This window comes from Drosophila navojoa, chromosome 4 (assembly GCF_054131105.1).
Source record: "Drosophila navojoa isolate 15081-1374.11 chromosome 4, UAZ_NAV_1.0, whole genome shotgun sequence".
NCBI lineage: Eukaryota > Metazoa > Arthropoda > Insecta > Diptera > Drosophilidae > Drosophila > Drosophila navojoa.
The window spans coordinates 2,063,943-2,088,836 of record NC_142892.1 but is presented as its reverse complement, the minus strand read 5'-3'; the positions used below and the strand labels follow the sequence as shown (position 1 = coordinate 2,088,836).

The 24,894-nt window shown below is 41.4% G+C and overlaps 6 protein-coding genes across 14 annotated transcripts in view; 3 read left to right on the top strand and 3 right to left on the bottom strand.

The window, feature by feature from the left end:
* Positions 1 to 88: 88 nt before the first annotated feature.
* On the bottom strand, positions 89 to 3,643 carry nxf2 (nuclear RNA export factor 2). Its single transcript, XM_018099496.2, has 9 exons — positions 3,421 to 3,643; positions 3,118 to 3,347; positions 2,883 to 3,059; positions 2,546 to 2,824; positions 2,352 to 2,489; positions 2,124 to 2,270; positions 1,960 to 2,061; positions 732 to 1,850; positions 89 to 670 (listed from the first exon to the last, which is right to left on the bottom strand). The coding sequence occupies exons 1-9, from the start codon at positions 3,440 to 3,442 to the stop codon at positions 365 to 367; spliced, it is 2,520 nt and encodes an 839-aa protein (XP_017954985.1). The 5' UTR covers positions 3,443 to 3,643; the 3' UTR covers positions 89 to 364.
* A 235-nt stretch (positions 3,644 to 3,878) lies between these two features.
* Smn (survival motor neuron) lies at positions 3,879 to 4,586 on the bottom strand. The gene has a single exon (XM_018101850.3). It carries the CDS (start codon positions 4,584 to 4,586, stop codon positions 3,879 to 3,881), a length of 708 nt encoding a protein of 235 aa, XP_017957339.1.
* Positions 4,587 to 4,710: 124 nt separating this feature from the next.
* Rpn12 (regulatory particle non-ATPase 12) lies at positions 4,711 to 5,664 on the top strand. The gene has a single exon (XM_018101852.3). The coding sequence runs from the start codon at positions 4,827 to 4,829 to the stop codon at positions 5,619 to 5,621; it is 795 nt and encodes a 264-aa protein (XP_017957341.1). The 5' UTR covers positions 4,711 to 4,826; the 3' UTR covers positions 5,622 to 5,664.
* A 113-nt stretch (positions 5,665 to 5,777) lies between these two features.
* Positions 5,778 to 7,505, top strand: UQCR-C2 (Ubiquinol-cytochrome c reductase core protein 2). Its single transcript, XM_018101848.3, has 4 exons — positions 5,778 to 5,951; positions 6,075 to 6,208; positions 6,270 to 6,573; positions 6,637 to 7,505. The coding sequence occupies exons 1-4, from the start codon at positions 5,907 to 5,909 to the stop codon at positions 7,477 to 7,479; spliced, it is 1,326 nt and encodes a 441-aa protein (XP_017957337.1). The 5' UTR covers positions 5,778 to 5,906; the 3' UTR covers positions 7,480 to 7,505.
* Positions 7,506 to 8,103: 598 nt separating this feature from the next.
* On the bottom strand, positions 8,104 to 9,574 carry Syx8 (syntaxin 8). Its single transcript, XM_018101862.3, has 2 exons — positions 9,317 to 9,574; positions 8,104 to 9,259 (listed from the first exon to the last, which is right to left on the bottom strand). The coding sequence occupies exons 1-2, from the start codon at positions 9,340 to 9,342 to the stop codon at positions 8,596 to 8,598; spliced, it is 690 nt and encodes a 229-aa protein (XP_017957351.1). The 5' UTR covers positions 9,343 to 9,574; the 3' UTR covers positions 8,104 to 8,595.
* A 612-nt stretch (positions 9,575 to 10,186) lies between these two features.
* Positions 10,187 to 24,894, top strand: part of bol (boule homolog, RNA binding protein) — a 34,698-nt gene continuing 19,990 nt past the window's right edge. For 2 of the 9 annotated variants that reach the window (XM_089259465.1, XM_018101857.3), the window contains exons 1-2: positions 14,150 to 14,375; positions 16,166 to 16,398. The gene's annotated coding sequence lies outside the window, so the exon portion shown is untranslated. Of the gene's footprint in view, positions 11,101 to 14,147; positions 14,376 to 16,165; positions 16,399 to 24,894 lie in introns of those variants that run through there. The other 7 variants (XM_018101854.3, XM_089259468.1, XM_018101855.3 and 4 more) reach the window with 6 other exon arrangements.

Below are 24,894 nucleotides of genomic sequence, written 5' to 3'. Positions count from 1 at the left end.
TGAGCAGCGAAGAGAGCGCAAGCAGAGAGCGAGCAATTGCAGTTAATCCTTGCTCAGCAATATTATAAAATTTACGATAATACAAAAGTTGGGAAAATATAATTTTTATAGTGTACTTTGATAAGTAATTAATAAGTACAGGTATTAGTAGAACTTTTTGGTATTTCTGCTAATCACAGAGATTAATTTTGGTAACAGTTATTTGATTTGTTGGCTCTTGAGTCTAAAAGTTTTTTGAGTGTTTTTGCGAGCGCAGTTGCTGATATCGTCAAATTTCTCTGAAATTTGATTCGACGCACTTGAGCTGCGCCTGCGTCATAAATGCAGATAAGGAATCCGTTATTCAATTAAAATTCCCAGCTCCTTAAGTAAATGCTTCGTCTGGCAACTTATTTTGCTCGTCCAATTTAACGAACTGTTTGAGCGCCGATCGCATGTCCCAATCGGCCTCCTCTTGCAGGATACGGGTGCACCACTTGGGGCGCAGTCCAGTTATTTCCTGAAGGATATGCAGCTTGTGCTCCTTGACCTCCAAAGAGTCATCAGGCTCTGGCTCCAACTCGCGGGGCTTGACAACCTTGAAGGCATCTCGCTCCTGCTTTGGCGTCGGATTCATAATGTTGAGACGCTCGTTGGCAATAATCATGACCTGACCTCCTCCGCCGATGCCCTGTAAATGAGTTAAAAGTCGAGAGCCGCCCAGAGTAACTATTGCAACTATTTCCACTTACACACTCAGTCTCCTTCACTCTGAGCACGAACTGCCTGCTGAAGGCGAGCAACAAGTCCGGCCCATCGAGCAGTACGCCAGTCACATAGACCATGGCGCCTTGTTCATCGTGGTGCATCACATCCGTTTGCATCGAGATGTAGTCATGCTTTACCTCTGGCAGCTGCATCAGAGTCTGCATTATATCATGTTCGCCCAAATGCACGCGGCACGTGTCCATCGAATTCTTGAGCAGATTCCTGCTGAAGTAATTGTATTTGTTGATGCGCTTGCACAGCTCGTTCGTCGGCTTTGTGGGATGGGCACGGCGGATGTCATAGCTGCAAGTCAGCGTGAAAATCGACTCTTCAGAGTAGAAGCGGCGTAGATCAAAGCGCGTATCCAATAGCTCAAAGTCCTGCATATAGGGACATAAAAAATCTTCGCCCACCAGCTCATAGCCAGCTGTGTCGCAGAGGAAATCCTTCTGGGGTGTCAAGCCCGGCTTTGTGCTCAAGTCCACATCATCCAGTCGCAAGAGACCCGGACATACCTTCTTCACATCCCGAATGTACTCACTTGGCAAAACGTATTTCTTGCACAAAGGATTGCCGTGCAATCGCAAGGACCTCAATGGAATCTCGTTCAACGCAGTTAGCATCGACAGATCATAGATCCAATTCATAGAAAGATCCAAAGCCAGCAGGCCATTCAGCAACGATAAGGTGCGCAAATTGAGGCCCAAAATCTTATTGTTGCCCAAACGCAATTCAATGCAGTTGCCTAGGAATTTGCGCGATGCCATTCGCAGGACGGTGCTAAGGATGCGCGGCGAGCTTAAGCTAACGATGACATTCTCCAATTGTTCTGAGCTTTGAAAGTCCTCCAGATTCAGCACACGATTGGTAGCAGCGAAGCGCTGCTGCAAAGCCTGCTCAATGCATTTCTTCGGCTGCAAATGTCCTTGCTTCATGGCGGTCACATTCATGCGCAGATAATAGGGTACGGAGTTCTGATATGTGAGCTCCTGCTCATCTGACGTGATCTGAGGAATTTTCATTTCAAGATTGCAATTGTTGACCAAGTGCTCAATTTGATCGAAGCACTCCCGCACCAGAAATCGATGTTGGTTATATTCAAACTGGGAAAATGGAAAGCAACGTGAGTACAAGTTTGCAGTTCAAGATGGTCGAAAAGATTTGGGATATCTTTAGGATCCTGGAACATCCTTGACAGCTCCTCCAGCTCACCTTGTAGTAACATGGATAAAATTCACTCAATTCAGGCGAAACCATTACAAAGAAAAAATTAAACAGGTCCTCTTTGTTGAACTTGTGATCAGCATCGGGAATCTATGATAATGGGGTTTATTATAATTGTGTTATCTGGCATTCCTTATATATATATACTCTACCAGAAAGGCATGCCAATACTTGCTATCCTTGAACTTTAATAGCGTTGACTTGTTGGTCCAGTCGATGCGCACCCCGTCGCACTCCATGTCAATCTCATAGTTGAGCGGCGAATATAGCTTGTGGAGCTTATCAAATGGTACCCCATCCTAATAGAATATAGTAATCAGATATTAGATAATACTCGATAATGATGTGAAAGTAAGATCTCATTTCGTCTTTCGCCTTACCACAAACTTAAAATTGTTAATCAGAGGGCTTAGGCAATCGGGAAACTTATTGGATTTGGTTAAAGGATTATTTGCCAAATAGAGGTGCTTTGCTCTCACACGCTCTAGATCGCTGCAAAGGCGCTTAGAGGATTGGATCTGCAATTGAGAAACATTAGTCCAAGTTAGTTATCTATGATTATCAAACTACCCACCGAATTTCCCGTTATATCCAACAATTCATAGTCAAAATCGCCAAAGAGTCGCATGGGTGAAAGATCAGTGAGTTCATTTTGGGATAAATTGAATCCCTTTATGGTACGACGACGATCGTCATTGTTGTGTATGGTCGAGCAGACCAGATGGAAGGTGAATGAATTTTTCAATTTGACCTCAATATATTTGAACGCTGGATGACTGCTAAACTTGCTCAGGTTCAAAACGTTCTCCACGCCACGATGGTTCTCCAGGCGATTTAAGAGACGATCGGTTACCTGCAGAAAGAGAGAACGTATTAAGATGCAATTGTGAGCTACTATACTTATACTTTACCTGGGATATGATCAGTGGAGGGGAAATGTGATCCCTCTGATGACTAGCCACATTGAACCACACGGCCATGGGGATCATGGCGCCATTAATGAGGCGAAGAGTTAAGCTGCGCTTGAATAACTGATCCAATGCCGGCTTACAGGCGCGTACAAGAAAGGTGTCAGCCACTTGACCACTCTGCAGTTAGCGCAAAGTAAATTAGAAACTGAATAAAATAAATACAGATCCAACATACTTGATAGTTAACGGGATAGAAAGATTCATTCTCCACCGCCTCATAGATAGCATTCAATATCAGGTCCTTGGGATTAGCTGTAAAATTGAGTGTCCCCTCGTGATGGACGACAATTTCGACCCAGTTCAAGCCGGGTCCACTGTCGTACTGTCGGCAATTGAAAAACCTGCGCGCATTTCTATACTGCACCGCAATGGGCTGGTACTCGATGCCACAGTTTACCAGTCGTGCTATAAGAATCCAATTTATATTTTATATTTACCATATTAATTAGAAAACAAATTTATAATTTATAATTCTTACGCGTCCATCGTGTTTCGTCCATTTTGGTTGAGAGACAGCCAACGATAGCTTAAAATATCGGGTGTCCTAAGTAATCGACAAATCAATCAAGCTGTAAATATTCTCCTGCACGTGGTACAAATGTAATATAATAATCGCTGACATTAGTACCAAGGTAACGTTGATATTTTGGTTTTTATCAACAATGTCCAACATTAAGATAGTAAAATACACATTTTGGTCATTTTTACACAAATTTATGCAATATTTGTTCCAATTATATGCGTTTGGTACATTTCCATGGTACAAGTCGATTTTGTAAGGTGGCAACCACGGCCGCGTGGAAGCTGAAATCAAGCTCAATGTAGGATCGATATTCAGCTTGAAAATAATACACATATACTTTAATTAATACTTATTGTATTGTTATTATTTAAGTCTTATTGCCTACAACAGAGTCTTTCAAATTACATAGGAAATTACTTCTTGGGCGTCTTCTTCTTCGCATTGATCTCCTTTCTGCCCTGATAGAGGCCTGTATAGTAGCCAGACATGTACCAAGCAGTCAACATGGCGACAAAGTCCTGTTCTGGTTCACCATTCATGCCGCCAGAGGGCGAGAACATGGGCGGAACAAGTGGCATTGGTGGCATCACCAAACCAGGTCCACCCATTCGTCCACTCGATGAGCCCTTGCCACTCGATGAACCCTTGCTCTTCGACCCAGACTTCTTGGAAGCCTTGGCACGCTGCTCTGGCTGCGCTTCCTCGGGCTCAGCACGCTTAGAATAGAGAATTTGATCGCGACGCGCCCTATTGCCCCAACTGGGCAATAGATCAGCCAGGAGTACCTCTTGTTCGTTTTCATAGCCAACATAGCGTAGAACGCAGGTGCCCGCAATCTCATTGATTGATATCACGGTACCCTCGTAGTCCAGCCCATCAGTATATGTGGCACGAGCGAAATCACCAACTTTGAAAACTGGCTCCTGCTCCTCGGCATCTTCCTGCGGTTCCAAATCGACATCTGAAGTTGAGGCTGCTTCTTTTTTTTCGGGTCCATTTGCCTCACGCGTGTTGGTTGAGTCGGCAATGCGACGGGCGAGCGTTTCACGCGCCAAGTTTATGGAGTCATCGTAGGCCTTTATTAATAGGCTATCCTCCCAAATAAGTTGTTCGTCAGACATTTGCAATTCAATTTTTGTGCGGAGATTCAATTGAATGTATTGTGACAATTCGAAACGCGAAATGCCATTAATCTCATCGATATATTGTGTTAGATATCGATGATAACAGAGTTGCCATAGCATTAACATTGCCCTCTCTGTGAATAGCAACAGAAAAAGAAGCAGAGCAAAAGCGAAAATCATTCTCAGCTCACAACTTTGTGTTTTGTTTCGAATAATAAATCCAAATAATAAAGAATAATGGCTGCAGTGGAATCGTTGTACAAGGAACTCTGTGCTGAATGGTCCAAGCGACCACCAAACACACCGCGATGCGGCCAGCTGTTGGATCAGCTCAAAGTGGCGTTGGTCAAAATGCAATTTCTGCCCACAGACGGCAAAGATGCACAGAACTCGAAGAAGCAACTTTTGTTGGCACGCGCCGTGTTGGAAATCGCTGTGGAGCATAGTGTACTGACCAAGGATCTACTCGCGTTCGAACGGTACATGGCACAGCTGAAATGCTACTATTACGACTATGCCAAAATAATTGGTGAATCGGACAGCAAATACAAATTGTTGGGCCTCAATCTTCTCTATCTGCTGTCCGGCAATCGTGTGTCCGACTTCCATACTGAACTGGAGCTCCTGTCGGTTGACATAATACAGCACAATCAATACATTCGTCCTATTCTGGCACTGGAACAATATATCATGGAAGGTCGCTACAATAAGATCTTCCAGGCGAAATCCTCAATGCCTGCCGAAATCTACAACCATTTCATGGATTTATTGGTCGAGACGGTGCGGGATGAAATCGGCGCCTGCATTGAGATGTCCTACGAGAAGATTTCGGCTAAAGATGCTGCGAAACGGCTCAATCTGCGTGTGCCGGATGAAATCAAAGCGTTCGGCGAGAAACGTCAATGGAAATTGGAAAGCAATGGAAATTACAGTTTCATCGATCGCAGCATTAAGCCCAAGGAGCTATTGCCCTCGGTGGAGTTGGCCGAACAGGTGCTTAGTTACGCGCGCGACTTGGAAATGATAGTTTAAGCTACCAGCAAATTTTGTAATTAAAATAAAAACCCCTAAAAAATACGTTTAATAAAAAATGTTGAACAGAAAAGTATGACCATATATAACAATATTTGCCCATAAACAAATCGATGTTTTCTAGAAAAATCATCATTAGAATATATGAATTAAAAAATCGATAGCTCATTGCTGCCGCACATCACTAACTTGTGGGAACGAACGGGTGGAAAAAAATAGTCGCTCGCTCGCTGCGATTTATTGTTATTAAAATTTGTTAAATAAGTCAAAAAGAAAACAAAAGCAATGGCCTGCAACGCTAGCAAGACGCATCTGTTGCGCTCAATTGCCGTAAGTTCTATGCATTATGTGAGCTGTTGCACTTAACCAACAAATCTCGATCGATGCAAAAAATTTTTTGCGTTCCGTGTTACGTAAAGCGAAAAGTTTGTAATTGTTGGTTGTTTATGTTAGAAACGCGGTTATGCGACCTGCCCACGCCTCGTCGGCGACACCTCGCCCATCGCCGTCAACGTGCTGGATAACAAGCTGGTGGTGGCCACAGCTGATGCCTCGGTGCCCGTTTCTCGTGTCTCCATCGTGCTGCGGTGAGTGCCACGCCTACGAAAAAGAGGCTGTCGTTGTTATGGTTGATAATGTAATTCGCAGTGCCGGCTCACGCTATGAGGCGTACGACACACAGGGCGCTTCGCATTTGCTCCGTCTGGCTGGCACCTTGAGCACCGAGAGATCGACGGCCTTTGCCATTGCACGAAACATCCAACAAGTCGGCGGCACCCTGACCGCTTGGGGCGATCGCGAATTCGTTGGCTACACCGTTGAGACGACCGCCGATAATGTGGAGACCGGTCTGCGCTATCTGCAGGATCTCCTGCAGCCCGCTTTCAAGCCCTGGGAACTTAAGGATAACGCCAAGACCTTGTACAATCAGTTGGATTCGGTGTCCAAAGAGGTATTTATATAAATACATCTAGTATATGGGACTTTATGCTATTCAATAACTTTTCAAATGTAGGAGCGCGCCATTGAGCTGGCACACAAGGCCGCCTTCCGCACCGGTCTGGGCAACTCCATTTACATCCCACGTTTCCAGCTGGGCAATATCTCAAGCGAGAGCTTGCTCCACTTCGTTGGCAGCACCTTCAATCCCAGCACTGCTGCCGTTGTGGGCGTTGGCGTGGACAATAATCTGCTCTCTGGTTTTGCCCAGAATCTGATTTTCCCCAGCGGCGGCGGCGCCATCAAGAGCAACAATAGCTACTACGGTGGAGATGCACGCAAGGACACAGCCGGAGATCGCGCTGTGGTCGCCGTTGTCGGCGAAGGTGGCGTTGCTACCAACCAGAACGAGGCTTTGGCATTTGCCATTTTGAGGCAGGCTGTTGGCGGCGGTGCTGCCACCAAGCGTGGCAAGTCCGCCGGCGCCTTTGGCGAGGCCGTCAGCTGCGCAGGTGATGCACCCGTGTCATACCAAGCCATCAACAAATCCTACACAGATGCCGGAGTCTTTGGCTTTGTCGCTTCTGCCGGCAGCAAAGATATTGGCAAAGCCGTTGAATTCCTGGTGCGCGCCCTGAAATCTGGCTCTGTGTCCGACAAGGATGTGGCTCGTGGCAAGGCGGTGCTGAAGGCACGCGCTCTATCCAACTACTCATCCGACGGTGAATTGAGCAAGCAAATCGCTCGCCAGGCGGCCATCACCCGAACTGTGCTGGAAGCCGATGCTTTGGTGGCTGCCATCGATGCCGTTTCAGTGCAACAGGTGCAGGCGGCGGCCAAGAAGGTGGCGGGCTCCAAGCTCTCGGTCGGTGCCATCGGCAATCTGGCCAATGTGCCCTACGCTTCCGACTTGGCCTAAGTAGTTAATCTTGTAAACAAAACAAATGTAATTTAAATACCCTGCCTGGAGACATTACGAAATAAAACTGTTGTCATTCACGATATCGAAAGTAGAGAATGTTTTATGTGTGGTATATAATATATGTAAATGTGTCCTTTATCATCTAGCTTAGCTAGATCAGATATTGGAATGCTATTTGGATTATGCACAAACTGTAGTTTCTTTCTTTCTTTTTTATATATGTTTATTAAACAATTCTTCATAATACAAATTTTTTATTTATAAACAAGGGCTTAAAATTGAAATTCTATTAGCCGAAGTCAAAAATGCCCTTGCGGTAGCTATATAAATTTATGATGTAGGGTTTGCAGTTAAGATTTAGATATTTGATATTATTATTGATATTGATATTATTAGATATATGAGAATATGTTTGATATCTATGATAGATACTTGATCTACATTTAATATTACATCTGATAAATCAAGTATGATTTAGCTGATATATAATTGGAAAAATATATAGAACAAAACATACATTTTTAATTTATTATATATATTTCGATATATTATGGTACAAGTCGATTATGAAATATTTTTGAAATGCTATTTTCAGCTGATAGTTTCTATATACAACATATATAATATTAATATATATTTTATACAATGTATTTTAGGCACTTGATGTAACTTTTTGGTGAGAGAATACGTAAAATCTTCAAGTATGTATATATAGAAAATAAAATCATTCTATAGATTAGAATTTGACTGATTTTGGTGAAACTTACATTGCGAATAAACATACTTCAATGTTGTTACAGATCAGCAATATATATAAATATATACATATAGGTATATACTTGACAGATTCAATAAGAGTAAAAGATAAACAAAATTGACATACATGTAAATAGTATATGTACATATACATAGGAATAGTATATAATGAATGCTGCAAGGGCATTTCAACCAATACATACATATATATATATAAAGTATATACTTATGCATACATTCAACAAACATCTTAGCAAATGCTTTGCAGGCATACAAAATGGGTTATAGATATATCAGCCATGCATACAGCTACATATATATCTAGTTCCTATTCGCAACATAGTTGTATCCTGTCCCTTAGACAAGCACCACAATGAGAATGGCCACAAAGAGCATTATGATGACCAGCCAATAGCCCCAGGTGCTATCCCTTCTGGTCACCTGGCCAATGGTGCGCGTTTCTCGCTGCACTCCCGCTTCCACGCGATCCATGGTGTTGGCCAGATTGTCCAGTATATTATGCTGATCGTCTACCTCTTCGTAGACCTGGGTGGCGAGCTGGCGCTGTCGCGAAAGGGTGGCCGACAACGCCTCCAGTCCCCGATCCTGCTGCTCGAGTATCGCAGCCTGTGTTAACTTTAAGCTGGCAATATCTGAGGGCGGAGCAGCAGCAGCGGCGGTTGTGCCCATTTGCTGCCAGACTGAAGTGGAGCTGGTTGAAGGGCGTGCACTGTCGCTGTTTATCGTGGCATCTATACTGCGTAAGTCTGAGTTGAGCTTGTCAAAGTTGATGCGACGCTGCTGCAGCTCATGCTCTGAACAGGACTCCCAAGTGATGGCATTATCTAGAACGACCTTGAGATGTTTCATATCCTTGGCCAGCTGCTCACGACTCACATCAATGCTGTTCGTTAGTTTTGCGTATTCCGGATCGGCGACGGCGCCGCCCAGCTGCCTGCGCTTGTGCAGCAGGCCAAGCAGCTGATGTCGCAGGCGTTCGCACCCTTCAAACTCGATGTCCCTGCAAACGTCGGCGATAAACATACATGTATATAAATAAAGAATTTCTCATACGTACCATGAGTCATGATCAACAAGTGACATATTTGTTTCAAATCTTTATCGCAGCCAGTTAAAGCATTTGTAAGCGTTCTCTCCAATTTTCGCTAATTGCGTTGTTTTCTTTCTTCTTCTACTTCTGCGTCTGGTATTGCAATGGCTCACAATCAGCTGATCGGTTAACAGCGCTGGTGTTGTTTAACATTCCGTATTTTTACATAAACTTAAAATATCGATTTCAAAATATGTGTAAAAAAGCATTTTATGACAAAATGGATTATTTTTTCACCAAAAATTTATTTATACAACTCATTAATTTAAAGTATAACAATCAACGTATTTAACAGTTGCATAACTTTTCTCAATGCAACAACGCTGGCAGTTTGGCTGGATTCCCGCTAACTTAATGGCCAGTTATATAGAAATCAAATTATGTGTTAATTTGGTTTAAAAAGTCCTTGATGGTTTTTGAAAAGTTAAATTAAGAATTTTTTGTACAAATTAATGAATATACAAATACAGTTATCTTCAGCTAACTCTCGCCAGAACTAGGTATCAAAAGTGTAGCAGCAGAAAAGAGCATACTAACAGAAGACAACAGCATTTGCAAGCAACAGCTGTCAGCTGTTTGCCCGCTTTTATTTAACAGAATAATTGTGCAGGTGGAATTTCGCTCCTATTATGTATGGTACCTACTAGAGAAAAAAGTGTAAAAGCACTATTAAAATATATTTAATTAACTTACAATATATATACAGCATAAACCCCATTTTTCTGTATGTTTAAAAGCACATGATGTAAACAGCGTATTATCTGCTAATGTCTCTAACAGCAAATACCACCATCTGTTACTGTTGACCACAATTTCCAACACTCACGCACACTGTTGTACAACCCAACACTAGCAACCAAATCATTATTTACGTTAAAAATAATTCCGTGCTGTGCCGTGTCGTGTGTGTGGCTGCGATTCCTTGCCACAATTTTGAATTAAAAATCACCGTTACACACAATCAAAATAAGCCCGTTGGGCAGTTAAAGTAATTAGTAAAATTCAGATCAATTAAAAACAACCAAATAATTTGTTACGTCACATGAAAATTTCGGTGCGGAAAAGTATTTGCCTGTGTGCGCTGATAACTGTAACTTTTTTGTAGGCGACACGCGGTGCACGAGCTGCAACCAAAAGACATACACACACCGAGATTTTGGTGAACTGCCTGTGTGTATGGTATATGAAATATGAATGTTGAAGCGCATTCAGGATAGTGTTATGTGCTTTGTTATTATTGTTGTTGTTGGAGGACATACAGTAGTCGGTGCTTAGAATTTCATTTGGATGTGGGATAGTTTAGTTATTTTTAAGGAATTCTCATATTCACTTGTAATTGTGATTCGTAGGAAGTAAGATCTCTAGTAGTATAAAAATAAAAATAAAATAGTGTAATTTCAACCTCAAATCGGAACGCAACATAAGACAAAACAACAACATCATACTCGAAAACCACCAATTAACATCGTCATTAACAGCAGCAGCAGCAACTACTACTACTACTACTACAGTAACAACTACAACAGTTAACCGTTAACCGTCGCGCATCCGTCAAATTTCAAGACCGTTTTCTTCGTACGCATTGAGTAATAAAAGAAGTAAAAACCCAAAAGGAAAGGAAGAACTGCGTACCTAGCTAACGTATCTAAAACGCGTCCTCCTTCAGGCATTGTGTTTGTGTGCGTGCGAATGCAACGACAACAAGAATCTCTCTTCAAGCAACAAGACGTAACGTAGAGCTGCGTATAACGGTAAGTGTGGGTTAGGCGGGGAAAAAGCAACATTCATTTTGCTTTTTTACTATTCTATTTTATTGTTGTTTTTTTATTTTTGGGGGGAATAAATGCAATTGGTTGTTTAGCGAAAATTCTATGCATGCAACTCGTTTTTCCAGCACGCACCTCGTATGCTTGCTTCAGCGCATGTATGTGTGTGTGTATGTGCATTCAGCGGAAAACGTGTATTTGTAAGAAAAACCAGAAAATCGAAACCAGGAATTGGGTCAGTATGTCAAACGCTAGAAAGGGGAGAGTGGGAAAGGTTCTTTGCCTTGGCTCTAAAACTCTGCTGGCTAAAACGGGTATTAGTCAACACTTGACGTTATACCATCCAACAGCATCTGACTCTGCATCTATTGGTGCGTATGTGTGTGTGCTGCTGTCTGATTGTCATTCGCGCGTGGTTTTTCTTATGCTTGACATTTGGCTGCGCTCACTCGAGCTCGCTCTGCTTTGCTCTCTTCTCTCTTTCGTTAACTCGTTCGTTTTTTTTTTTTGGGCAGTCGGCTCAGTTGATCTTGCATTGCTGCGACGCGTCGACGTCGACTGAGGCTGCGACGCATTTACCTTGAGCGCGCCTGCACTTGTCACGTCTCTCTCGCTCTCACTCACTCATTCACTCTCGCTCGCTTGCTTGCTTGGTCGGTCTGTGCGCTACGTTTTCTTATTGGATTTCGTGAACTTCTAAACTGGTGGCAGCACCTTTCGAAACACTTAACTGGCCAGTTAGGCGCCCGGGGTCCGCTTTTCATGTTTGCTAATAAAATTATTACAATTTATCCGACTGTTGCTAATGCGTTTTAAGGTCGACACTGCCTAGACTCTGCTACTTGGCTTGGCTGCTGACCCATTAAAACGTCTTTCACATGATACGCGCCGCTTACATTTCGCGGTCCATTTAACAGTGCTCGTCGCTAGAGAGGGATAGAGAACGACAAAGAGGTGCGAGGGAACGGGAGGCGTGGCCCAGTTGGGATTTCGTCTAGGTTAGGCTCGTCGCTGATTTGTGATTTATTCTTTCGAGCTGTTTTTTTACATTTACTGTCGACTAAGCAAATTTATAAATTAAAGACTAGTCGACTACGATATGCTCTATACACAAATATTTGCTTGCAATTTAAATAAACACATACATATATTTATTTGTAATTTGCCTTTAATGGTATTTTATTTGTTTCTCTTTTATTAATTAACTTAATTAAACACATTTCACTTATTCCCACTATTGCACATACACACGCACACACACTTGTGCAAACATACACGATACCCTTCTTACCCAATAATAAACAACCAGGAAGAGTGAACAGGCTAGTGTGCCCGAATATACAGGCAGGCAGAAGAGGGAGCTAGAGCAAGGGAGAGAGGCATATAACAACACACACACACACACGCACGCAGGACGACGTTTGCTCTATTTAAGGTTGCTGGTTTACTAGTTCAACTAGGAACTGTTTCCTGTGTGTTTCGCCCACGCACATGGCAAAGCTCGCTCTCTTGAACGCTCTTCGCAGTCACTCGGGCTGTGCGAAGAGAGCAAAAGAGAGCGTCGGTGCTGCCACTTTGGGGTTGGCTGATTTTTGCACTTAAGAGCGAAAAGTGGCTTTGATTTTTTGTGATTACAAATATTGTTGGGTGTGAGAGCGGGATATGTGCGGCCAACATATTTGCATGTTGCTCTCCTGCTCTTGCAAGAAAGCATGCGGGATACAAGCAAAATGTTAACCTATATAATTTTTGTTGTTGCCAATGAAAGAGCGCCCCCATCCACCCACCCCCACACAAACAGCGATGTCTACGCTCTGTCAGTTGAAGGTTCTTTTTATAATTTAAAAACTGTTTTTTTAAGGCTACGACGACGACGACGTACAGCAGCAGCAGCAGCAGGAAGCTTTTGTTGCGCGCGCTGTCGTTGCTGCTGCTGCTGCGGCTGTTGACGATGCTTTTGAATTTAATGTTAAGTATACGCATCAGTGAACTCAATTTAATTATCATGATTGTTTTTCTCTCTGTGTATATGCTGAAACATTCAAATTTTCCAACTTCAAACACACACTCACACACACCTCCATACGTCCATACCTCCATTCAGTGAGCTGCCGTTCCCAAGCAGATTTTCAGCGCTTATGTAATCGGCAGCTTTACAGAAAAAAGTAAAACAAAATAAAAACTACGTAAAGTTGATAAAAGCGCTGGCCATAATTACGTGCATACGTTTTGTGAGCACGCCCTTCGCCCAGTTTTTATCAGCGCCGTTATTTATGCGCCTCCGCCATGACAGATAGAACGACAGCAGCAGCAGCGGCGGCAGCAGCAGCAGCAGCAACAATAAGCATTTGAAGTGCAGCGTAGCGCAAAGAGAAAATAAAACTGGCATTTGTTGTTGTTGTTATTGTAGAAGCCAAAAGCCCAAACGAAAAGCAATTAAGTCGCCATGGCTCATTGCACAATAAGCAAAGAATCAAAAATACAAAAAAAAAAAGCTAAATAATAAAAAAGCGAACGCACGCAGCAGCAGCACCGTCAAACATAACTGTGTTTGCTTGGCCAGCCATAGCGCGCACGTACGTCAACGTCGCAGCCAGCGTCAACAACAACTCTAATCGTATGAGACTAAAGAGAGAGTGAGCGAAAGAGTGTGGGCGCGCGAGTGGAAGCGACTAGAGAACGTTTGTTGTTGCTGTTGCTGCTGCTGCTTAATAAATAGGCCAAATATGTAATATCGCTAAAATGTGTTTATTGTAATCTTTTTCACACACAAACACAGTCACACTAACACGCACATGCATGCTCTCGCACGTGCAGTGCATCCCTCGTTACGTTGAGTTAAAAAAAAAAAAAATAAAATAAGAAGAAAAGAGCGCCAAAAGGAAAGGGAGCGCAAGAGCACAAAAACGAACAGCAACGAGCATAACAGCCAATCCAGCCGAATGCCAGCCGAATGTAAAACGAACACCGCTGCTGGCGTCGCAGTCACTGTCGCTGCTGGCGCTGCCGCTGCTTTGTGGGGGCCCAGTTGGTCGATTGCTTTGCTGCGCTCGTGTGTTGGCTGAGTCGTTGTTCTACCGTCGTGATTGCAACACTTCTGCTTCTGCCACACACACTATCGCCGTCGTCATTTAGCCGTCGCCAAGTCTCGCAGTCGCAACGTTTTTCACGTTCTACAAAACCAACTACTACTACGTGTACGTCAACGTCGCAGTCGCAGTCGCCGCAGCTGTCGCAGCCGCTAGTAGCAGTAGCAACTCGTACGTTAGACGACATTTTAGCGTGCATGCTTCTGTGTGCGTGTGTGAATGTGTGTGTGTGTGTTTGTGCCAGTTTTCGTGCGTTCTGTGCTGCAACAACAGCAACAAAAATAACAACAACAACAGTTACCACACAAGCGTCGTGTTTAAAAATATAAACTGCGTTTTTTCGCCAAAAAAGCCATAAAAAATAATTTTTTTTAAAGCATTAGCCACAGACCCCAGGCACAGGCCAGACGAAAAGTCAACGACAGCAGCAACAACAACAACAACAACAACAGCAATAAGAACAAGCGTACTAAATAAAAATAAAAAAAATTACTATTTCGGCCCAGGCGAGCGACAAAAACAGAAATCAGCGGCCAGAGCTAACACATACTTGTGTACATAATACACACACACACACATACAGCTAGAAACTAGTGTGTGAACCTACTTGATTTTGGTTCTCTAGCTGCTGCCGCTGCTGCTGCTGCCGCTGCTGTTGTTGTTGTTGTTGTTGCTGCTGCTGCTGTTGTTGTTGCAGTTGCGGCTGTTAGCGATTTTTCAGCAGAATAAAATAAAATTACGGCACTACACAAACAACAACAACAATAACTGGCAGCTAGCGCTGGCCAGTGGCGTGGCCAACAGGAGCGAATTTTAATGCGTGACACACAAAATTCCGTGTCGCTGTTCTCGTTGTTGTTGTTGTTGTTGTTGTTTTTGTTTTCAATTCGCTGTTGTCGTCGCACAGAATTGAAACAATTTTTGTGTATACCCAACGAGCAGGAGCTCTTCTCCTAAGGGCCACCCCCCACCCCCCACTGCCCCTGCTTTGGACACTGCAAATAGTCATCGACGGTTTGCTCTCTTCTTACTCTCTTCTCTTCTTACTCCCCAGTCTCTCTCTCTCTCTCCCTCTCCCTCTCGCTCTGTCTCCCCCACTCTATGTTATCCTTCCCTCTCTCTCTTTCGCTCTTCCTCTCTGCCCTCTCATCACGTACTGGCTCCCTTGTGTATGCCATTTGCACACGTTGCGTATACGTAACGTAGTTGTCGCCCGTAAACAACACAGTTACAGTGCAGGCTCGACGATTAGGGCTCTCGCATCCTTCGGGACCATTTATTATTTGCTGGAATTTAAATTCTATTCAAGGTCGCGCTCTGCTTGCACACACTGAATAACAAATTTTCAGCTGATAACGTTTTTGATTTCCACATAAATTTCCCACTGTTTTTGTCAGTTTAATGCAAAAAAAAGTTCTGCCATTTTAATGGATAACATTTCCTTAGCTTTTAACTTGGCTTTGTAAATTTATCGCTGTTTCTGTCATTGCTCGTGACAAATCTGTAATCTTTAATCTTGCATCGGCATTTGCTTTAAAGCGACTTTACTGTACGGTAGACACACACACACACACACACACATATATACACACGCCTGGCATACATTAGAGCCCTTACGCTTGAAGAGCAGCGTCCTTTACGCTCGACTCTACCTTTGCCTCTTGCAGCTGTGCCCCTCTACTCACATTCTATCCCTCTCTCTCTCACTCACTCTCTTTGATATGGCGACAGCTCGCATGCAGCGCGCATAGAAATTGAGTTTATTCTCATGTTGGCATTTTGACTGCCCTTTGATGAGTTGATAAACGAGCCAGATTAGAAGACCCGACCCCGCCCCCGCAAAGCGCCCTCAAACGAACACACATGCACACACACACACACGCGCGAGCTAAAAGTTGTCGTTAAAATTGTGTTAAAAACTAAAAGAAAACTAAAACAAAATTTCTATTTCATATCAAAAGTAATATTCAAAGCGCACGCGTTACGGTACAACAACCAAAAAACAAAAGAAAAGAAAAACAAAAAGAAATTTAATTAAAATAAATAATTAAAAAATAAAAGGTGCTAATTTAATTGTAAGCAGCCAAAAATATCGAAAAGTATTTTGTGGCTTCAATTGAAATTGAAATTTGGAAAAGTAAACGCACTTGAGGAAAATTTTCATCAAGCAAAACAACAGCAGAGGAAAATTGAGGTAAAAATGCGCTCTAAAAATATATTTATTTTTAGTTGCATTTCAAAAATGTCGCATAAAGTGTGAAATAACCCACGCGATGGCCGAGAGCGTTGAGAGAGCGCATCATTAAGAATTGCCTAGAGACAAAGAAAGTAGAAGTAGAAGAAGAAGAAGACACTTACACATGCATACACCACACATCACACACACACACATATGAAGACATTCGAAAATGTTGTTGACTAGGAAACATGTCGCCAGAGACAGAGCTATTGCGGAGGCGCTGATGCCTCCCATAAGGGGTGTTCCCTCTGTCTCTGCTCTACACAAATTACAGGGTGGCAATATGAAAGCGAAGAAAGTTAGTTACTAAATCATTCCATATTCAAGATGGACAGCAGACGTCATACATACATATATAAGGCAATTCAAATCGGGTTTTATTATTTGAATTTTTTCAGAAATTTAAATATACTTTTATATCTTTTATATATTTGCTTTGTTATAGTTACCTAATACTTCATACATTGAAAGGCTATGCTTCTTTTTACCACACAAAATTGCTCAAATCAAAAATTTCCCATTTTGTATGCAAAATCCATCAAAAGGTATTTAATTTTGACAGCTATGTAGCTTCGATAAAGTTATGTCTGTAAGATAGTAGGGCGCTATCGTTATTTGGGTCTCGCCATAACTCAAATTGGGTCAACATGTGGAGCTATACAGAATCTATATATAATTATTTTTGCTAAAAAAAATTTATTTATTTTATAGAATATTTTTATAATATATAGATATAGATATTATAAACATTTCATTTTTATATATATATATATATATATATATAAATAAATCTATATATATAAGTCTGAATCTATTAATTGCTTTAAGTTTTAATCGGGAATCTAGAAACTTATCTTTACATAACCCAAAATATCTTAACGAAGCCAGCTACAAGCTGGGATCTTAAAGAAAATCCTGTTCCACATTTTCTACACCATATACACAATTTTAAAGAACTTAACCCTTTAGCCTAGTTTTGAGTTAGCAGCTCAATAAAAGGGATAACTCGTTACACCTGCTAAATCCAGAATATAGCCATGTCTTGGCTCTAAATGCAATCTGAAAACCTTTTCGCTTTTCGCTAAATGTTTGCCCAGTTTTCTCTCAAGTGTAACACTCAAGGCTAACAGAATCCCCTGAGCAGCGGGAGGAGCGCCTTGGCTAGGCTTACGTTTATTTAAATCATCTTCTATCTTGTGTTTGGCTTTGCCACCTGCCGTCGACGCGTCGACACCCTGTACATTATAAATCTAAAATTAAATGCGCTTCGCTTTGCGGTTGTCTTTGGCATTTTTCATTTGCTTGACGCGTTTCATACCAATCCCATGCCGTTCCGTTTCGTTTCGCTCGGTCCCGCTGTTCGCTGAATTTTGCATCTTGGTCGCGAAAATCTATGTTACTTTAGGAGATTTTTCTCTTAGAAGACAAACACCAAGTGGTTTAGCTATGTGTGTGTGTGTGCTTAGCATATATGTTTTCATTTAATTTTGAGCCAAAAAGATACATTTTTTTGTTGTCTTTGCGCTTCGTGCCAAGAAATAAGTCGTTTGCCGTTAGACGCGCAGAAGTGTTTGTCGCCAGCTGTTCCTCGCTGCTCGAGGCGGTTGAGGCGGGGGTGTTGGCGGCGGCGGCGGCGGTGGAAGGGCCGGGCGGCTACTGCCACCTCCGGCTGTTGGCCATAAAATAAAATGCCTTCGAGCTGTTATCGAAACGGTTTTCGGTTAGTCGTGCACTGCTGCTACGCAAAATGGCATAAAACTTATGCATGGCATATAAAGAAAATCTGTGGACCCCGAGGCAAAAGCAAACGCCGAAATAAAAGAACAGAAAACGAAAAACACAGCAGAAAAGAAAAGCATAATAAACAAGCGATTGCTCTCCAGTGTTGAGTCTGCACGGCCAGCAGATACTCTGTAGAGTAAATGGGAGCAAATAGAGATATATTATAATAGGATAGGGCATATAATGGATCTGCATTGATCTGTCTCTGGTGTATCGTATAGTACTCGAAATATGTCTATCGACTTATCGATTTGATGAGTATGCGAATTATGTATATTTCTTTAAGCACGTATGTGTATAATATACATATATAAGGTTGTATACTAACTAAAAGTCAAAACTAGTTTTCTAGATCTATATCTATGGTATAAGTGTAATTCGATAATTATCGATAGGCAGATTAGTTAAGGGCTAGATTTCTTATATATGTACATACAAATATAGGCTGCACATGGTGATTCGATTAAGCTACGGATATATATACATATAGTATATAATATTCCCATTCTCTCTGACTGCTTACTTCATATAATACACAACTCTCTATATGTATATGTATGCCCATCCTGGCTCAGCTCAACAACTAATCCCCCCTTTCATGCAGGCCTATGCACCTCCAGGGTATCTTAAAACTATAATCTCGCACAACTTTGACTTTCAGCTGCTCGCTGTTGGCCCTGTTCCAATCGGATTGGCCCAGTCGTCGTCGCAGCCCAAAAAAAAAATAAATATATATATGTATATATGTATATGAACTTCACTCGTTCAGCTGCCCACATATGCAAAGTTGGCCAAGAGATTCGGCCAACTGACCCGACTTCAATTTTCAGCCATTTTCCCCACATTTCCACTCGACCGTGGCCCGCCTACCTGGCTTAGACTGCCAATATATATATATATATATATGTATATAAATTTTATGTATACAGAGTAGCATGCTTCTAGCCGGGGGAGTGTGCGTGCGGCTTTTATGGATCGCATTTTGACCACGGCCAGTGGAACTTTTTCATGCCACTTTTTTTATTTTGGCCCCCGCTGCCAACTGCGGGCCTTTTATTATGGCCAGATGCATAGCTGTAGACTCAATTATTGCTCTGGCTAACACACACACACACATACATAGATTGAATTTTCCATTCAATTCATTCATCTAACGAAGCTCAACTTTTACACACACACACACACACACACATGGAGCCACGCTTCATTCATGCATTCAAACAAAAAGTTAATATTAGTTATCTGCATATTTTCACGGTTTCGAATCGCGCTGCCCACTGGCGGATATGCACACACACACACACACACACACATATGCACAGTTATCTAGTTGTAAATGTATTTATTTTTCTATCTATGTTTGAGAACTGTGGCAAGTGCCACCTGACGAAAATATTTAACAATGCTTCAAAGCCATTTTCAATGGGATTAGCACAACGTATGGCTCTATATGAATGCGATTATCAGATTAGTTTGGGGAGAACGCACACATACACACACACACACGCATATTCTTTCTATATACATATAAACACTAATAATTATAGATAGTAGATAGATAGTGAAAACCTTTATATGCTGCATCACCAGAGTATTATTTTTATATATAGTTCAACATTTTCCAGCAGTGTCTCTATAAACTGGTTTCTTGAATATGCAAAAGCAAAATAACTGAACTGATTTTCTGGGAAAGTATTACGATTCACTAGCTGGGGACTTATTTAATAGCCATCTACTAACTGTATTTAGGTAACACATCTGGGGGGAAAACCCCATTACTACTAATCCAATTATTTTATAGATGTCAATTCTATTTTAATAGCAGAAAATCGACATTATATAATGAACGAATTTTCATATAGAAACTAAAACTATTATAGAGAAAGAGATATTAGATAGAAGTTAGAATTTAGTTTAAGGAAGTACATGCAATGGAGAGAGAAAGAGAAAGGAAGTGACTAATGTTGATATAGAAAGAATAAAAGATAGAAAGAGATGGAGGAAGAGAGGATCAGAGTTTATAGCAGAGTTATGGTAAGATAGAGAGAGAGAGGATCAGAGTTTATAGCAGAGTTATAGTAAGATAGAGAGAGAGAGAGACAGAGAAAAAGGAAATCCAATATGAGGATAGCATGCCCTCTGCCTTATATAGAAACAGCAACATGGCAATGAATAAATAAATATATACATATGTACATATACATATACTACATCTTGATACTTAATTCAGATTTTCAACACCCAAACATCGACAAACATCGAGTCAAATGCCCATTTCCTCGCTCATTTGCATAGAATACAAAAATTGTTTTCTGATCTGATTATTAGAAAACGCAACGCATCTTCGACATGTATGTACACAAATATATACATATATATGTGATATAACTATATAAATTATAATTTGTATGGATGGATATTCTCTCTCGCTATTTGCCGCCTTCTCACTCTGTATTTCCGGTTAGTTGATTCATTATAATTGACTTATTCAGTTGCTGGCCTTATTTTTCACATTTTTCACATTTTTTTTGACCCGATACTAAACAGCTGTGCTAATGCTATCCATTGATCTTCCCAATGCGATCTATTATGAAATCCATTGAAAATTGCCCGTATAATTAACTCAATTTCAATATTTTTCCCTACAACAAAGTTGCTTATTTGATTTGTATTCTATGTCTGTTAACTTGTCGCCTTGATCAATTATAGATATAGTATATATGTATATATATGGCATATATAGTATATATACACTTGAGGCAAACAAAGCCATCTTTATTTGATTCTAGTACTGAACTTGATCTAGTCTTGGAACTGTTGGCTCTTCAATCAAGCTCTACTTTTTTAAAATCTGAACCAATCTCTGCCTTTGGTCTATGAAAACATAAATCGAGCATTTGCTTGTATTATATAATTTCAAAGCTTTGCAGAACTAGTTCTATTATGCCGTTTGCACTTCAGCCTGGTTTAAAGTTCGATAGAACCGTTTTTCTGAGATAGATTTATCTCATAGTTTATATGCAAGATATGTAATATCAATAATTGTTACTAAAACTGGTTTAAGGTATGCTTAATAGCTACTCCATAATTTCCAAATCTAGTGTTCCATCTATAATGATCTATATAGAAAATGCTCAATGAGGAACCTTTGGTTCGAGCACTGAATTCGCCCAATCCTCAACAACTGTCCTTGAGTCAAGTCTCACATAGAGACACTTGACCTATTTAGGCGCAGGCTTTATTCAAAATTCATTTAATATTTTAATGGCACCCATTCCATATATGGTATATATATATATAACATATATTAGTTATATAACGTATGCACATAAATAATTCTCTTTATTTTATGTCACTTTGATGGCTAAACTTTTGTCTAACTTTTTGCATTGGCTGATTGTAAAGTTTTGTGTGGGTCCCCAGTGTGCCACACACTACCATATGAGTGTGTGTGTGTGTGCGTGTGTGTGTGTGGTTTATAAAGTATCTTAAGCTGCATTTAGTGACCCGCAGCTAATTTGCATAACTTTATTTTATAACTAGAAATTAAAGCGATTTTCTTGTCACCCATTTTGTAATTGGATTTCTTTTTGGCCGAGTGTGAGAAATTATTCGTGTTGTTGTTGTTGTTGTTGTTGTACCACAAGCCGCACTCACCATGACGAGCAGACAAATAACTTTGCCAAATAGTTGAGGCGCAAATTTGTAACGAGCCAAAAAACGTGGCCATATTCCATTTGCTTCTTCTTCTTCCTCTTCTTCTTTGTCGTCGTCTGCTTTTTGTTGTTAGCTGAAACAAAAGCGAAATTTCGCTTGCTGCGCGTTTGTTTCTAAATGACGCTCTGCAGGTGAATTTTCTAGTAGCTAAGCGAGGAGAGGAAGGAAGAGCAGGAGGAGGAGCAGGAGGAGGAGGAGGCTGGGTATATGCTGATGCAGGCACCTGCCTATCTGCACTCAAAGAAAACAAAAGTGAGCGCAATGTTTTGCATTTCGAGAGTACGCCGAGCAGCTACTCGAATGCAAAATAGATTGAAATCTGAGCAATGTGCAGGGCGCAGAAGTTCACAGTGTTCTTAATACTAAATACTCGAAGGTAAACTTGTAATTTCTTGATCGAAACTTTTCCCCTGGCAAATGAATTTGGATTAACTTCATTATATATCTACTTAGGCTTAAAGAAAGTTTAGAAACAGCCAAAACGAATTATATATATATATTCAAGTGTATTAATATCAGGTAATTAGAATACTCATAATATTTTGTTCCCAATAGATTGACTTACTATGAGCTCTTCTATAGTGAATATTTAAATTCAGAATATTACGAATTTCGACATAAATTTCTATGCACAAATCTTAAGCTAATACGAAATTTGCACACATAAATAATATATATAAATTACAATTTAATTGAACCAACATTTGTTACACTGCAATAAACATGTTATGAATTTTCCACATGCTAAACAAACGAATGTCTAAAATTTTCCATTCAAAGCTAACATATCTCACATCAAATATGCAAAATACCTGCTCAATCGAGCCAGCATCGGCATGTGTGTGGTACATGCTTGAGCTAAGTAGCTACACTTTTTCTGCAAGTGCATTGTCGCTATGCCATAGACGTGTCTATATATCAACGCGTTTGCCAACCAAATGCAAATGCAGTCGCACAGATGCAGTTAGAAGGCGGCGCAGTGCAGTCGGAAAAGCGACAAAGCAGAGGCAGCAGCAGCAGCGACAAAAGCACAGCAGAGAGAGAGGAAGAAAGGGGTGGGGAGGGATGGCGTGGTAGCAGCAGAGATAGAGGCAGATGCAAATAGAGAAGAGCAGCAGCAGCAGCAGCAGCATCTAGAGACGCTTTTGATGACGTGCTCAGCTGCGCTTTTTTCACTTTTACACACACATACACACGCACGCCTGGTACACCCACATACACAGTCGCAGCTATCTGTCTCGCTCGCTCTCGCCGCATTGTCTGAATAATGTTTTCAATTTTTTTCTGTGTTTTTTCTGGTTTTTTTTTTTGCATTTTAATTTTATGCCTTGGCTAAAGGAATGAAAGGCAGCTGCGTCGTCTACAAAAATAGTTGGCAGCCGCACACACAGCTGCGACACGCACACACACACACGCACACCCTTATAGGCGCCCTCTATCGGCTGCTGCTGCTCCTCCTCCTGTTCCTCCCTCGCCAAGTCTCACTTTTAGGCCATTTCTTTGCACTTTACATTCGCCTTGTTGCCTTATTTCATGATTGCATTTGGTTTTTCTTTCCTTTTGTGCTCTACTCATCCACTACAAGTTCTCAGCCGTTCCTTTGCATATAAATTTGCATATTACGCATACGCCATATAGGCCAGCATATACATACATACATAATGGATATGTACTTATGAGAGCTTCGGCTTTGGAAATTAAAATTGCTTTTTAATGACTTAATTTGGCTGCACATTTAATAGATATTTTATCCTAAAAGTCCCTGGGTATATCAAATGTCGCTTTAAAGCTGTTGTTGGTTGCGGCGTGGCGTGGTGTGGCGTGGTGGGTGTGGCTAAGCCTCCCCTAGCTACACAGCCATCGCTCATACGCCGCATTGTCTCTGATGTGGCAATAAATCATTTGCAAAATGCTTGGCAAACTTTGGCCCAACCGCAAAGCGGGGAGGGGGGAGGGGGGAGTGGGACGGCGGCGGTGGGCGTGCTTGGTTGACAGTTTTGTGTACATATTTATTCTGACTGAGGGGGGGAGGGAGTTAAAATTGATTCAGACGCAAGTTTTTGGCCGTCTTGCTTAAAGTTGCGATGCTGCGCAAATATTGAAAGCCAAACGACGAGAGGAAAACCAAATACAAATATGAAACAGTTGGACACACGTTTTTCTCTATGTGCTGCTGTCACACCGAGCGTGTGTGTGTGTGTGTGATTGGGTGTGTGTGTGTGTTATTGGGTGTGGGTCACACACACATCAAACAATTTAACGCTGCTGCTGCCAAAGTTTCATTGTTTCACAAAAAGTTTGCCTTGGCTTTTTCACACACACACACACACACACACACACGCATCTTTGAATACCCTGTAAATTTTGCAGATAAAAGGGCTTTATGTGGAGTGTGAGCAGCATCATATAGAAGGGCTAACTATGGCAAGGAATATCTAGGCCTTGTTCCTTGATCTTGTTTCAATATTTCCTTGCAATAATATTCCATTCGATTTCTCAATTAATCATTGTGAAAGACTGCTTTTTAAAGTTCTTTGTAGCATATACAGACTAGACATTCGTAATCTAGAGTATCTATATTCCATAGTCACTTTTAGTTGATCGACTTACTCTCAGCATTTTGGTTAGTAATATATGCTCGTAACTCTCATATCGCATCGCTCCTCTTCGCTCTTCTCTTGCTCCATCACTGCTTAACAGATCTAAATCTAGAGCAATGATAGCTCGTATTCCGTCATTTCAAGCAGCTTACAGCTTATCCTGCTAGTCGTGCATACCCAATCAGCTCTTCATATAGCATATTTTATAGTGTGTTCGTTCAGCTCGTTCAGACTCGCGCTTTGTAGTTTGCCGTTTCCCTTTTGCTGGCGCTGCTCGCTGGCGCTTCGAGGATTATGGATTTTTGTATGTGACACACACACACACACACACACACACACAGACTCACACACT